At 38.0% G+C, this 16,719-nt stretch overlaps 1 protein-coding gene across 1 annotated transcript; it reads left to right on the forward strand.

Moving 5' to 3' along the window:
• Positions 1-4,436: 4,436 nt before the first annotated feature.
• On the forward strand, positions 4,437-14,431 carry BET1 (Bet1 golgi vesicular membrane trafficking protein). The gene is made up of 4 exons (XM_082693030.1): positions 4,437-4,631; positions 8,882-9,006; positions 11,660-11,716; positions 13,264-14,431. The coding sequence occupies exons 1-4, from the start codon at positions 4,613-4,615 to the stop codon at positions 13,417-13,419; spliced, it is 357 nt and encodes a 118-aa protein (XP_082549156.1). The 5' UTR covers positions 4,437-4,612; the 3' UTR covers positions 13,420-14,431.
• Positions 14,432-16,719: the final 2,288 nt, after the last annotated feature.

A 16,719-nucleotide genomic window follows, 5' to 3' on the forward strand; every position in this document is an offset into this window, starting at 1 on the left:
CTATGCAAAGTGCCCATTTGGAAACTTAGCTCTACTGTAGGTTCAGATATTCAAAGAAAACAACAACAACGCAAAGTTGCTGATTAGCTGACATTCAGGAAGGAATCATTTAACAGAATGAGGTCTTAATAACACAACAGAGTTGCTGGAAGAGTGAAAATCTTGGAGTGAAATGCTAGAGAGAGCCTCATCTCTGGGATCACACCTCATCACTCAGGTTGTTGGGATTGTGCCTACCTTGAGGAATTTTTTCTACTTCCTGTACACACCAAGTCACAAGAATTTCACTCATCTATGGCTCATAAACCACTTCCTGCAGAAAGAAACCAACTTGGTGGGTGGTTGGGAAGAACTATGCAACTTACAACCTCTTCCCCTCCTTCTTCTTTCCTTTTGCTGCCCCCCTTTTGCTTGGGGCATTACATAAATCCTCCAATTTCTTTCTTCTCAGTGAATTCTACTGCATAGTTATTTCACCTTGATCAATCTCTCTCTGTGAATATATATTCTATATTTGCTCACTCTCTTTCTTTGTAATTGAAGTCTAACGGAACAATGGAGCATGCGTATGAGCAAAAGAGATATGTGAAAGATACATATTTATTGTTTCCTACCACCCCATTCATGTGTAACATTTGTCATACCCCAGGAACACAGAATTCCAGTGGACCCATAATGCATGGGAGTTCAGAAAATGCCAAGTGAATATAAGATAAGTGTGTCAAGTCTGTGACTGAGTAAGTGTGGGTACTGACAGCCCAAAAGGGCCACATGTTCTTGAACCAGCACTTCTTCTGCAGAAATAAAAAATATCCAAGGAGCTCTATCATATTCTTACTTATTCATCTGACTCCCTTGTATTAGCCAGTTACATTGAAAATCATAACATGAAAGGAAAGGAAAAGGTGGAGCAACCCATTCACTCCTTTTCTTTTCAGTCCCTCCTAACTCATCAGTAAGCTGAAGGGAATGTGTTGGTAGAGTATAAAGACACAGTGCATATCAAGACATAGAATAAAAACAGTTGAGTTTGGGCACCTGGATGGCTCAGAGGGTTAAGCCTCTGCCTTTGGCTCAGGTCATGATCTCAGGGTCCTGGGATCAAGCCCCCCCCCCCACCTCCCACCCAAAGCCCCACATCAGGCTCTCTGCTCAGCAGAGATAAGTAAATAAAAAAATCTTAAAAAAAAAAATCAGTTGAGTTAGTTTTGTGCATTACTTCTACAAAATAAATATTTGTATTTCAGCTATGAAATCCAAATTGTGTGATTTTCGTGATTTCACACGAGCTAAAGGTTTGAATTTAAAATTTATATGTTTGAGTTTAAAACTCTGTCATTGTACAATGTAAAGATGAAGGATGAATTATTTTAAATTTTCATTTTATTTTTTTAAATAGAAGGGCATTACATAACAAAGAAAACATGATGATAAGTTGGTTAGTGGTAGACACTGGGACAAAAGAGAAAAGCTTTATTTTTTAGTACCTTTATCTGCACATTTTTCCCGCTCGTTGAATAAAGGGTACAGCACTTCTGTTTGGCACTGGGCCCCCAAATCATGCAGCTGGCTCTGCTGAAGACTTTTCAGTTGCAATTGTGTGCCTTATTTTTACTAATTTTGGCTGAGAGGATTACATCAGTACTAGCACCATATTCCTGAGTTATGGAAAGGGAAGATCAAGTTTGTGGCTCTTTGAAAATTCCTTAAAAATTTTCTTGGCTCTTCCAAGAAGTTTTGAGTAAAACTAACACCTTCTCAAACAAAATAACCAAAATAGTTTTTTAAAAATTCTATTTCTTCTTTAATGATATTGCTTTATCTTATCATGAGGATTACAATTTTTTTCCTACTCATTTTCATGGAAAAGATCTAGTATTTCAGCTGTACTATGGGCTACATAGACTTTGGCCAACATAGGAGCCACAATAACCACATGTTTTCTAGGGCTGGGTTGTATACCTTACCATCATCTCTCTCTATAAGAAATGTGTTTTAATTGCCAAATAATTAACTTACAAACTTTTCCCCCATAGCCTGTTTGCAAATCAAGAGCTATCTCGTTTTGGTTTACATTTTCCTATGGTTCAAAGATGATGATAGATAGATATACTAAATTTGCTTAAAAATGGGAAAATTTGTTAATGTTTATTTTAGAGCTTGGAGAGTTATTGTCCTTTGGATTAGCCAATCAGGAAGAGACAGGACCTATGAACAGGAAGCAGAATAGAGGGGGGAAAGGTTTCAAATTTTGTACCAAGATTCAAACATTTCCTATTCATTTTCTTGCTTCTGTAATGACTACTAGGGATATGTATTTTAAGTCATTTTTAATCACTCCTTTCTTTAGTCATTCAGTCATTCAAACCCTTGGAGATTAGGCATTCTCTACGAAATTCTCCTATGAGAACAGAGAAAAATTTCAAAGTCCTATTTATCTCCAAGAATTTTATTCATCTTCATTCAATATGAAGAGTCAGGCATTTTAACTTGAAAAGAAAAAGAAAATAATAAAAATAAATGATAAAATAGAAAAAATTCCCTGTAGTCTTTATGTCAGTTGTGGTCACGTTTAATAGTTATTCTTGTGTGTATTAAAATCCACCTTTTCCCATTCATCTTTTGAATGCCTAATCTTCTCAATTGCTACCATCCTAATTTGAAACTGGCAACAGTAGCCATAAACAATTGCGTGTATTTGGACTTTTAGGTCATAAGCTCAATATAAACCAATTTTTCCTGTCTTGAGTTCTACTCTTGCTATATTTTATTACCCTTCCCCACCTTGGCTATATTCTAAGATTTCCCTATCATGTAAGGGAAGTAGTTTATAAGAGGACAAGTACACATGTAATTTAATTGGTCTGTTTAGGTAAACTTAACATTATGTTTTTAAAAATTACACTTATATGAGAAAGCCTTCTTTCAGTAAGATGATTTTTCTGACATTTTTGTTTATAGAACATGTGTACTTTTTACAAAAGAAGGGACCGTCACAGATTGAAAATTCAAAAGGGAAGTGTTGCCATCATTTCTCTTATTGAACCTCTAGTGTTTGTTTGCAAAACATGTCCCTGATGCAATCTTCATTTAATTCCTAGCTTTTAAAGAATGGTGGTTTATTTTATTTTTATGAAGACTGTTGTTCTTCTCTCAAGACGTTCTTGGGTTAAGTTTATTTCCCAGGTTAATTAGTTTTATTAAAAATTGTTTTTGTGGGGCACCTGGGTGGCTCAGTGATTAAGCCTCCTCCTTCAGCTCAGGTCATGATCTCAGAGTCTTGGGATCAAGTCCCACATCAGGCTCTCTGCTCAGCGGGGAGCTTGCTTCCCCCCACCTCTCTGCCTACATGTGATCTCTCTCTCTGTAAATAAATAAATAAATCTTTAAAATAAATTGTTTTTGTGTGCAACCTTAGACTTAAGTGTCACTACTACAGTCAATGTTCATACTGGGAAACTATGAGGGAACCACTGAAATTATCAGAGATTGCATTCTCAGAAATCTCCAGTTTGGAGATTATTCCACGGTCATACAGCAGCAACAACAACGGCAAACACCCAGTGGTTTTAAAACGTTTACTGCGTATCAAAAATAACAATTGTTATTTCCTTTACACTTCAGGATAATCCTGTGAGATACAATTCTAGGGCTAACTGGTAATTCCAGTACCACCCCACCCTTGCCAAAGGGCTTTTAAACGCTTACGTTGGCACATTAACATGTGTAAATATTATTTCCATATTCTTTTTGTACATTAAAAAGTCTAAGTGGGAGAGAGTTTAGGGTTCCTTGGGTCCTCAACAGCTAAGAGCCCTGCCTGGTTATTTCCAGAAACGCAGCCAACCCACTAACAGCTAACTAATTCTTTTAGTGCCTCTGGAAACCTATTCATTTATTGACCGCCGCATTCCCCGCAGCAGTCTTAAGCCACGGGACCTGGTTTCCTCTACTGCACCCAACACAAATTTGTTACCCCCTTCCTTCCCTTCTGTGGGTCTCAGATTACCTATGAGTGAGATCAGAAACTTGGAAGAAGTTTTCCTGGACTTTCCCAAAACTGACTCTAGAGGTCAGAGGAAGTAAGAGGAGGAATCAGGAAAAATGAGTCAACTATCCTCTCAAGGTCTAAGAAGGCAGACCTACGGCGTTAAATTCGGGGTGGGGGTGTGGGAGGTGCACAGGGTGGGGTGGGAGGGTTGGGGAGGGGGTGTAGAGGCGGCAAGGTGAGAGTAAGCTACACGGAGACTTCAGGCCACGCAGCGGCGTCTCCTCTGACTTCCAGACCCTGAGTCGGAGCCCGCACAACGCCCGGCCCTCTCCGGAAGCCCCGCCCGCTCCGGGAGCCCAGTTCACGCCGCGCTCGTGCCTCACTAACTGCGTCGACGGTGAACTACATTTCCCAGAATGACATTCAAGCCGCCTCGCAAGGCGTCTGGTGTCTGGGTGACGCCATCAGCCGGCGCGGTGTTTAGACTCCAGTGATGTCGTGGCGCTTTGGGGAAAGAGCTTGGTGTTTCTCTGGGCCCTGGTACTGAAGACGCCGTCCGGGGGACCCCTGGCCCTTTCCTATCATCCCTCCATCAGCTTTTTTCTTCCCTACTCTGGCAGGATGAGGCGTGCAGGCCTGGGTAAGAGGAGGGCTGAGGTTCGAATTTCGGGGGCCCCAGAACCGGCCGTGCTGGGCGCGGGGACGCGGAAAGAAATCAGACCAGTTCTTATGTCACTGGAACCTGGGCTAGAAAGCAGGATGTATGGAGGGGTCTTTGGAGGCGGAGCCAAGTAGATACACACCATTTGTATCAGATCCTAGGGGTTTCCTTGAGTTTGGTTCAACCCGAAGTTTGAATGGCACACTTATAGAAGGAGAGTAGTGGAGGACTGGGGGTGGGGTATGTACAGTGCCAGCTGAACTACCAAGTTTTCTTGTATTATCGACTGTCGGAGAGTGATTACGAAACCTGCTGAGTTCCCCAAGTCTGGCTTTGGTTTCTTGTACTCCACTCGTCCTGGGATGTTAGTTTTTTCAGAAGCGAAATTTGAAGAATGAATGTTGCATGCGAAGCACGCTAATAACAATCATATTAATCTGGTAACAGTGAGTTACAAAGGTAAATGTACCTGTCGTTATTGTTAAAGGCCGTAGTATGTAACATCAGGGTCAAAGTCCATTAAAACCCAGAACATTTTTTTTTTTTTTTAAATCTGAGTCTTTTTCCAGTGTGAAAACTTAAGAAACAGTTTCACCAAGCACAAGGACTTTTAAGGGGCCATTATAACGGACAGCTAATGAAACAGCATATTCTGGGTTTTGAAGCTCTCTATTAAGAGAGTATTTAAAAAAAAACAAAACACCGTTAAATCAGCGTGCAGCATACCTGAAAATACGTAGAATATTTGAAAAAAACCGTAATGTTACCTTTTTCAGTGGTTACAATAAAATGGAAAAAGGAATAAAAAATATTTTCAAAAATGTCAGGTATTTAAAGTTGCCAGTAACTTTATACTTGTTAATTGATTAAAAAATTGTAGTGTGAGAATGAGCTTTTTTTTTTTTTCCAAAGATTTTATTTATTTATCTGACAGAGATCACAAGTAGGCAGAGAGGCACGCAGAGAGAGAGGAAGGGCAACAGGCTCCCCGCTGAGCAGAGAGCCCAATGTGGGGCTCGATCCCAGGACCCTGAGATCATGACCTGAGCTGAAGGCAGAGGCTTCAACCCACTGAGCCACCCAGGCGCCCCTGTGAGAAAGAGCTTTTGAAAAATACAGCTTTTTATGAATATGTGGATCCTAGAAAGTTGGCCAGGTAAATTGTAGAGAAAGAAAATAGCTAATATTGAGCAGTTTAATTTTATATGCCTAAATGTTATTTCTTTTTATCATTATTAATGATAACAGACATTTATTGTGTATTTGAGTAAGTTCTAGGTATACAGTTGATTGTGGCCCTGTTTGTGCTCCCACAGCTTGCAGTCTGGTTGGTGAGTAGGAACATGTACGAAGATAAATTATAGTACAAGGTGACAGCTGTACATCCAACGAGGAGATAATTTATAGAGCTAGTGTCTCAGGGATTCCAGAGATAGAGCACTGCTTACTTTGTAGAAACATAAGAACTTGAACTAGAGCTTGATCATTGGAGGGTGAGAGAGGCACATTCCAGTTGGAAGCAAGACTCTCCTACCCCTCCTCGTATCCCCGAAAAGTTGTAGGATAGGATTAAGCATGGTGTGTATATGGGATTATTATTAAGCCAGTGTGATTGAGATAGGAAACATGGAACCAGAACCCCACTGAGGAGATAACTTTGAGTGCCAGGCCATGTAGTTTCGATCTCATCAATAGGTCCTTTGGCTCCCTTGAATGTTTTTGTACAGCAGTGTGCCATGATAAATTGCAGAAAAGGGACTTGAGAAGTTGTGGTTCTCAGCCTTGACTGTATAGTAGAATCGCCTGGAGAGCTTTTAAGGCACTGATACCTGGACTGCAGCCCAGACTAATTATATTAGAATCTCTAGGATAGAATGTTTTCCCATCCCCCAACTTCCTGAAGCTTCCTTGTAGTTGAGTGGAAGGATGCTTACTTAAGTGTCTATTATCATTTATATTGGTATGATGTGATTCTTTTTATTCTGGATTTTTTTTTTTTTTTTAAGTATCAGATTGAATTGACCTGGAATTTTAAACTTGGGATAAATAATGAAGCTGATAGGTATTCATGTGGCACACTTCCCATGAATCTCTAAATGATTTGGCTCATTTAGGGTAGAAACTACCCTAAAGAAGTAGCATTTGTCTAAATAGACACGGGCTGAGGGTGATTTTTGGCATTCACTAGTTTTCCTACAACTTCTCATGCTATATTTAGAGTTTTATGAATAGTGTATCAGCAATGGAGGGAGAATTTGAGGACTGTACCTCTTTCTCCCGGAACATACTTGTTTAACATTTTGTTGTGGTTTTTGTAGTGGTGGGAATTGTGTAAGTGTCTGCTGCATTTAGTCATTAGGTACAGGGAATATAGAAGAAGTCCGAGATATTGTCTCTGCCTTCAAAGAAGTTTATGATTTCCTTCTTGGCAAAGGCAGGCGCATTCAAAGTTGACTAAAAGTGAAGTCAGATTGTGGGCGCCTGGGTGGCTCAGTGGATTAAGCTGCTGCCTTCGGCCCAGGTCATGATCTCAGGGTCCTGGGATCGAGTCACACATCGGGCTCTCTGCTCGGCGGGGAGCCTGCTTCCTCCTCTCTCTCTGCCTGCCTCTCTGCCTACTTGTGATCTCTCTCTGTCAAATAAATAAATAAAAATCTTAAAAAAAAATTAAAAAAAAAAGTGAAGTCAGATTGTATTAATTAATTTATGAGTGTTTTTTGAGTGTGCCTTATTGTGCATTGTGTGTGTGTGTGAGAGTACACTTTGTGGGGGATATACAGCCATGAGTGAAACAGATTTAGTTTCTACCCGTATAGTATTCTCTAGAGTATAATATTAGTGTTGGTGTAGTAAGAATTGTAAGAATTCAGAGGGAGTTTTGCCTCTGAAAGAAAGTGAGGTTTGTGCCATATCTTGAAAGAGCTTCCTATTTACACCCCAACCATCCTTCAGCTACCAGCACTGTTACTTCCTGTCCTTCCATCTTTCACTGTGTCTCTGGCTTCATCTACTCTGAGTTTACAGAGACCTAGTCTCTCTATCACCCCTTTCCTTCATTTCTCCACTGAAACTGCTTCTGTCCCTGTCCAGTGTAGTCCCCACATTCCATATATTCAGCTTCTCTTTTGGCAAGCAAGCTCAGCCTCTTGGGGCTCTTTTCTTCAGCCCTGATGCTGTAAACCTCTCGATCAAACTCTTGATCAATCCAACCATCCAGATTCTCCCAGGCTAACTCTGGTTGATGAGCTCTTCTTCAGAAAAATCACACATCCGGGAGGATTGACACCACCACAGTATGTTGCCTCAGCCAGGATCATTTTATCCCCCTAGGACTTGTGTAGTCCTAGTCATTTTCCCCCATTATTCTCTTTACTGATTTTTCCAAATGATACCCTTCCTTAAAGACAGTCTTATTTCTTCCTTTACTGAGAAAATTGACGGTATCAATTGTTTAAAAAAAAACAAACTGGTGAAGCAACACCCTGCTTTCCTGTCGCAGTGCTCTAGCACATTTGCATACAGATTCACTCATGCCACCTGTTTGATTGCCTGATGAATACCAAGTACTTTATTGGGCAGTTGCTGGGACTGGGTAGTCTCAGTGCAGTTCCCTAGAAGATAGGCTCCCAACAGTCGTACCCAGAAAGAAAAATGGATCTGCTGCATAGAAGTTTTGGAAATATTTGTGGAATGTGTGTCCCTCTTAACTCTCAGCTAGTGCTCTCCATAAGTAATTCCAGCTTTCTTCTATTTAAAAGGAAGAGATGCCAGTAAAGGACCCCCCCCCCCGCCACCCCTGCCCCGCCCTGCCATGGGCTCCCTCCTGCTATGTTTATCCTCTTTCTCCCTTTTCCTTCATCGCCAGGCTTCTTCAGTGGACAGTTGATGCTACTACTTTTAGATCCTTTTTAAAATTTGTAGTTCTGTGGAGCAGGGAATGTCTCCCGAATATCTTTGTATATCAGTGCCTATTAACGTCTTGTGGACAATCAATAAACAATCAGTAAATAAGTATAAGAATGAATTGAACATTCTTTGCTTAAAAGAGGACATTAGAATTGTTCTGATCTCTGTTTGGTTATTAATCTTTAAAATTTCTTTGAAGTGTGAATATTATAGACATACGTGGTCTGCAACGCCCTCCAGGGGTCTTTTTTGGTTCTTTCCCATCAAGGTTTCAAAAGTGGCTTGTTTTTGCTACAACTCTACTGTGATTCTGATCCTTGCAGGAGAAGGAGTACCTCCTGGCAACTATGGGAACTATGGCTATGCTAACAGTGGCTACAGTGCCTGTGAAGAGGAAAACGAGAGACTCACTGAAAGTCTGAGAAGCAAAGTAACTGCTATAAAATCTGTAAGTATTTAACAGATGTTAAATACTTTCAAATTTATGTATTTATGTACGTACATATTATAAACTATTATTATTGGCATCATACTAAGGAATTCAGTGACCCAAGTTGTATATTATGCAGAAAGGTCAAAATGCAGTCAAAATATAAACATGATTTAAATAGAAGATTAGAAAATGTGGCCAATCAAAACATATGGTACATTTGTTTATTTTTTTTAAACTTCCACTTTTTTGGTGTGTGGGTGCATTTACAGTACTGTATGTTGTCTGTAGTAATGTCTCAGAGCAGTCCATCTTCCGGCCCCACGCAGTTCTTTTCCTGACTTTTCTTCTTCTTGTATTCTAAGCTACACATCTCAGTGTTTCATGTTTCTACCTTTGTACCCCAGGTCAGTCAACTGAGTTTAGTACTTCTTTCTTTCTGTCTCTTCTTTTTTATTTCTGATACTATCCCCTGGTTTTCTTGGCTGAACTACTGAGAGAGCCTCTTACCCTGTTTGTTTCTCATTTATTGCACTGTCTGTTCTGAGCTATGTACTGTCGCCACAGTCACCTTATCTTTTTGGGCTGTTTTTTAAATTGTATGAATACATTATATGTTAATTAAAAAAAAAATGCATCATATGCTCCCGGAAGTCTCCAGTGTCTCCATATGTAAGAATGGAATTCACGCTCTGGAGCTTGATCAAATAGGTCCTTCAGAGATTGTCCACAACTTTTCAGACCTTATGCCCCACACTTTTCGAATGTGTATATGTCTTCTGCAAGAGAGCTATAGTACTCTGTGTGTGTGTGTGCTGGCTGTCACTTGCACTCCATATCTTTGATCCTGCTATTCCTTTGCCTTAGCGCTGTCCCATCCCTCCTTATCTGCACTAAATTTGCCCATAGTAAAGGCTCCTCTTCACTGCACCCCTTCCTTCTTATAAGCTTTACCTGATTACCACAGACAGCAAAAGTCATTTTTTCCCCATGTGATCATAAGACCATTTATACCATTTCTCTAACATAGGGATCTGCATTGGAATTATTGGTACATAAAAGAAATTTACCAGAATGTAGGGTTTTTCTATTGTCTTTACTTTTGTCTTTTATATACACCTAGGCATAATTTCTTATTAGTGGTACTGAGCTTAATATGTATTAAATAAAGGAATTAACAAAAAGGTGATTTTAACAGCATATGTGATTGATTCTGTATTACATTAAACGTACTCTACACTAATAGAACATTCAGTAGAAGCTAATGTTGCCAAAACTTAGTCTTTGGAAGACAGAATTGTATTGAGCCTGAAAACTATTATCTGAAACAAGTATTGTTTTCAAAGTCATATTAAATCAAAAGGAGTTGATCAATGAACTAAGTAATATTGTATAATGTTACAATTTAGAAAATCAATACTTAGAGAGAATTAAGAATTAAATGTTTTTGGGGGGTTTTGTTTTGTTTCTTAAACTCCAGTTGATAATTTAGGCTCCTTGTTAGAAAAAGCTTTTTCCCTCCTGGAAATATCTTTCTTTGGCATGAATGACAGTTGTAGAAACTTGTTAGGTGATTTGGGATATTTAGTTTTATAGTTGTTTTTTTTACCTCTGAATTGCTAAATTTGGGAAAAAGCTCATGTTCTGATCTATAGAATTCTAGTATGGTTTTGTATCAGAATCACCCCATATGCTTTCCATACAAGATAAGTTGAAAATAATATTTGCAGCAGTTTGCCAAGATTTTCATTTGTTGCTTGTACTTTATCCAAATATCTTGGAAGTGAAGCCTTTGATGAATTTTCATATAAAGTATTAAATACGTTTTGGCCTGAATAGCAGCCATAACCACATAAATAGTATTGCTTTTAGGTTCAGCCTCTTTCTGCATAGCTCAGAATGGAGGTAACAAAACTTGTCTTTTTTTTTTTCCAATTTTTACCATATTTTATTCTTAAGGTTTTTTGAAGATTTTTATTTATTTATTTGCAAAGAGAGAGAGCACGAGTGCGTGCACGCACAAGCAGGGGAAGCGGCTTGCAGAAGGAAAGGGAGAAGCAGGCTCCCCTCTGAGCAGAGAGCCTGACATGGGACTCAATTATAGGACCCTCAGATCATGACTTGAGCTTAACCAACTGAGCCACCCAGGTGCCCTTATTATCATATTTTAAAGAAAAATAACCTTTAGAATATAAATAAATAGCCAGTTTAGGTATATATTGAAAGTAATGTCCCATTTCATTAAAAAAATATTAAATACTTAATGTAGATTTGAATTGGTAATATGGGTACTTGTATATATCTTTTAAAATGTAAAGAAGAAAATACACAGATAAATGCTGTTTTTTAAATACAAAGAAAGGAAGAAAAAAGCATGCAAGGCCAAGAGAATCAGAGAGAAGTATGTACCAAAATTAAAAGATGGAATTAAGTATTAAGATGAAATCAAAATGAAGAACAGGGAGACAATAGCCAGAGTTGAGAAGGAGTAGAAATTCTAAATTTCCTTTTCATGTCAGTGGAAAAAAATATCAGAAGAAAGTTTATGTATTTTATATTTTAAGAAGACAGTTTTATTTGAGAAAAAGTATGTTTAGAGTGGTATTATTTTTACTTTACAACACTTAAATACCTTTATATGAGTAATAACATATGTGCTTTTTTTAAATAGCTCTCCATTGAAATAGGCCATGAGGTTAAACATCAAAATAAATTATTAGCTGAAATGGTGAGTAGTTCTGACTTTAAATTGAAATTTGATCTAATATTCTCAATTTTAGTCTCTTAATCAGTAATAATACCATTTTAACTTTTATCCATTTTGAAATTAGAGATCATAAGTCCTGTATTCCTGCCCTTTTGTATCTCATTGCTTTGAAATAACTAATAAGTTTATTTATTTTCCCATTTTTCATCTTGCCTAACACAAATGGGAGGAGGAGGTAGAAGCCATTGTAATTTTCATCTTATATTTAGAAACACTGTTGAAGACTCAGGACAAATGACTATTTTGAGTGTTCTTAGAAATCCTAATGAATACAGACTACCAAGTAATCAAAAAGTTCCTCATATTCAATCATCTGAATGTCTTTGACTTAATGTGAGCCTATTTCTTTTGCTTAATCTCCTCAGGATCACTCCTGAACAAATAAGATTTGAACATAGTAACATCCCAGGGCCTTTCATCTCAAGTCTCAGTGAGCTCAGCAACATACACCTTTTCTTGTAGCATCTCTTTCCATTCTTGAATGCTTATTTTGGATATTACTTCTCTGGACCTTCCCTAGTCTAGTCTCTCCACTTGCTTTTAAAATTGTATTATTAAAAAATGAGGATGGCATTAAAAAATAAATATGGCATTGAGAGCAATGTTTGTATGGAGGTTGTACATTAGAATTACCGGGGGACCTTTCTGGAAATTTTTATGCCTGGTTCCCAATTTAAATATACTGATAAGAGAATTTCAGGGGCGAGGGATTTATACAAACTTATTATGAAAAAAGGGAGTGTCCCAGGTCATTGTGATACATAACCCTGGTGAAGAACTATAGATCTAAAGTGCTTGAACTCCATAAAACTTGAGCAGTGCAAAGGCTAACTATCATATAGCTTAACATCTTAGGATATTGAGATTTCTATGAAAGTGGAGTATTTCTAATCCACACCTAGACCTCTCATCTTTAGGACTTAATATGGTAGTTTTCCCCATCCATATTTGTAACTCTTAACCACATTTTACCACTTCTACATGATTTCTCTTAACTTTAAATAGACTCTACTGTACTTCAAGGTCAGCTATCTAAATAAAAAGATCTTAAAAATAAAGTACATTTAACTGCTAACCATATTAAATTTTGGATGAATTATTGTACTGACTTACTGAAAGCAGCTAACCATTTGACCTTGGAGAGCAGTGCCCCAACAAAAACAGAAAACACCTGTGTGATAATAGACAAACTACATACCTTTATTGTTAATGTTTTTTTAATTCACATGATTGGGAAAAGACCTAAATAGTTTGGGATTTTGAATTACTCTGGTCCTGAAAGAAATGTTTATTGGGTAATGAAAGAGCTTTTTATTCATTGAGAGAATTACTTTGTTTTGCACAGAGTAATCAGACTTGATTACCCAAGTTACAAACAGGTTCCTGAATTGATTAAACACTAAAAGTATCATTAAAAATGTATTCTAATAACAGTATATTCAATTATTTAAATGTGCATATGTAGAATATTAGAGTCGAGCTATTATGTTTTCCTTTTCTCCTCACAGGATTCACAATTTGATTCTACAACTGGATTTCTAGGTAAAACTATGGGAAAACTGAAGATTTTATCTAGAGGGAGCCAAACAAAGCTGCTGTGCTATATGATGCTATTTTCATTGTTTGTCTTTTTTGTCATTTATTGGATTATTAAACTGAGGTGATGCAAGTAAGTGTGAGTTTGGAATTTGTTCCAACTTAACACTTCGGAGTGCCACTTTGGTAAAAAAAATCAGCATCAGAACATTTCTAATTTTCAAATATTACGACTTTTTCCATGGAGGATTACTGAATTTTATTTGTTTATAAATCACATTACATAAACAGTGCTCTTTGAATACTGTTGCTTAATAATTCATTTTTTGCCCCTATTTTCAGGGGTATTGAGATGGCCCGAAGTCACTTTAGCCCTAACAATTTTTTTCCTGTTGTTCGTTGTCAGATTAAATAGCCATACAATACTGTGCTGTTAGCATAAATGTAGGTTTATGTTCCATGTGAATAAACTTAGTGGGAGAATAACAGAATTCCTGGAGAGCCTGTTGCTGAACTCTTGAGGTAGTGAACTAGTTTGTGAGGGAATGGTGTATGTGTTTTCCCGAATTACCATCAATCCTGATAATGTACTGCCCTTTCTTCCTCTATTTGGTTAAAATTGTAGGCTGATTTCCTTTTACCTACAGGTTTCCTCAAAAATTTTGATGACATGACTCCTCTTTCCCCTCTGCCCAATGACCTCATCTTTTACCAAAGCTTGTTATTTTGGCACATTTCTTCTAGGGCTCAAAACAAATGTATACCAGTCTAGTTGTTGTTTTATATTAACTTTATACATACTGTTGACTTGGCTTATAATAGTTTAATGATTTTAGCTACTTAGATAGGCCCTTTGGTTATCATTTGTGACACAATAATGTGAAGCTAAAGTAATTGCTAAGCTCTGAATGGAAATAAAATTAACTGCCTCTGCTTTATTATGTGTTCAAAATAGATATTGAAAGTACTCGGGCATTGAACTTGGGGTTAAGTGTTGTTGCTTTAATCCAGTATATTTGTTTATGGAAAGAAAAACAAAGATGGATAAAAAGAAATATTAAGATGTTCTTAAATACTCTGTATTGCTACTATTTGGAATTTGCCTATTTATGGGCTCAAAAAATAAAATTTTTAATGAAATGTATTGTCTTTGTTGCCTCTTTGTTCAAGTCTCTCTTTTTTTCAAACATAGACTCTAAGAAATGGTCCTGAAAACAGGTCCCCCAAAAAATCTGGCAAAGATAATATATTTGTATTATTTCAGAACTTGTTTCAAACAAATGAGATAAATAATGACCGCAGTTTCAAAAAAATCTCTTTAATTCCCTGTACTTTTAGTTGTAGTCTCTTATTTTTGATTTTGCAGAGAGTGAATGAATGCTCTTTTGCTCATCCCTAATTACTTATCAGTTCAGGTCTTGTCTTTGGCTGTGTTTGACAGAAACTCCAGAATGAAGAAGGGTTAAGTGACTTCACATATAAGAAACAGCCCCTCCCCCCGAAAAAAACAAAGAAATAGGCCAAAGGTCCTGTGATACGATGTGAGAGACACTGATTTGAGTTAGATGACCTGAGTTCAAGTCTCCATTCCTTCCCTTGCTCAATGTTTTTGGACCTGTTTCTCCATTAAATCACCTATTTTATAGGATTGTTGTCAGAGGTAGGTAATTTATTGAAAATACATGACACGTAATCACTTAATAAATACTAGTTCTCCCTATCATTAGCATACACATCAGAAAAGGGGCTTATTTTAAGAGCAAGACATAAGGTGGTTTCAGGCTTCGGGGTGATGCTGTGACTTCCAGAAATGCCTCTGCATTAGAGATTGGTTCAGTTTTCAAGAATTATTTAACTGTGTATGCTGGGCCAATTATGTGACATCAGAGCTTGGGAAGACTCATTGTCAATAATAAAAATTGCAAAAGTTAAGAGCAGAAAGCCAAAGAAAAAATGACTAGAAGATGGAAACACAAGAGAATCAACTATGGTTAATGAGATCAAAGCCTTGGGAAAACCAGCCATGGCAAGTGAAGGATAGATCTCAAGGTCAAGTTTGGCTGTTAGATGACAATTTGTGTAAAGTATTAAAACACTGTTTTAGTGTTGGATATTATTGAGGTGAGACTTTCAGGGAAAGGGGTTTGAGGTGGTACGAGAGTGATTCTATCACTGCACTGTCCAGCATTTCTTCTATTATGATTCTTTTTTTAGAACTGCCTAAGATTGCTAACCAGCATTTCCTATTACTCCCTCATCACTGCCTTGGCTGAGATTCCTGGCAGGCAGACTGCTCCTCTGGAAGGGCCTGTCCCTGCCCCATCAGAGAGTCTTCTGGCAGCATCTTTCCTTCTCCCGCTTGGGGAACCCCTGGTAAAAAGTGCTCCCAGAAACAAAATTTGGGGGAAACATCAAATATGGAAAAGCTCTAACCCTTTATAATCCTGTTTTAATCCTTTATGCCTGTTGAACAGGCAACATACCCACATTGTAGTTTTTATTCAAACAACAAAAGACTGGCATATATTTGGGTGATGGGTGATAAACTGGTGAAGAAAATTCAGGAAACAGTTTATGAAACTCCCAAATGTCTAGATTTTTCTGCAAAGTATCTACTCCATTTCACCATGAGTTAGTCCTTAGAAGTGCTGACACACTTGCAAATGATAGGAAGTGTAACTTTACCTGCATCACCCCCTCTGGACACAAGGTGTAGGTCTCTACAATGAGCAAAAGGAGAATTATACACATTACTGTAGAATTTAAATTAGCATGGAAATTAATTCATGGATACTCCCTGATTAGAGAATAGCTATTAAACCTAAAACAAATATGCATCATCTTAAACATCAGAATTCTGGAAGAGAAAACCCCAGCACCTGCACCCATAGAGAGCTGCTGGTTCTAAAAAATAAACTATTGTCCTAATTTTTCAATGCTTTCAAATTTCAAATTATATGTATTGAATTTGCTTCCTTGTAGAGAGTGTGAGAAAAGTGCTCGATAATTTGGGTACATTCAGTCAGTAAATAACTTCATCAGGCTATAGTGATGAATAACCTTTGACTAAATATTTACTGGGAAGCAGAATAGCATCGTAGCTAAGACTGAAACCTAGGCAGTCACCCTGCCTAAGCATAAATCCTGGTTCCCACTCACGCTGTGAGTCTGGGCTAATGGCCTCTCCACCTCAGTTACTGTATTTGTAAAACAGCAGTAACAGTTGTGGGTAGGCAGTGGTAACACAGTGTTACTGTGCTACTGAAGTGCCATTCCTTGTAAAGAAGTAAGAGTGGGTTCCTGGGACTCAGTGGTAGTTCTGGGGTCAGGCGGGACACTTAGGAACCTAATCGGTGTCCCTCCCCCACATGTTGCTGAAACTGTTTTGGGCACTTTCTCCCTGCAGCCTACCCCCCTCCCCCAACACC

This window comes from Mustela nivalis (genome assembly GCF_964662115.1).
Source record: "Mustela nivalis genome assembly, chromosome: 12".
NCBI lineage: Eukaryota > Metazoa > Chordata > Mammalia > Carnivora > Mustelidae > Mustela > Mustela nivalis.

Coding starts and splice junctions, on each gene's coding strand:
- BET1 (XM_082693030.1), top strand. Junction 9,007..11,659: donor AAGTAACTGCTATAAAATCT/GTAAGTATTTAA, acceptor TTTTTTAAATAG/CTCTCCATTGAAATAGGCCA. Junction 11,717..13,263: donor ATAAATTATTAGCTGAAATG/GTGAGTAGTTCT, acceptor TTCTCCTCACAG/GATTCACAATTTGATTCTAC.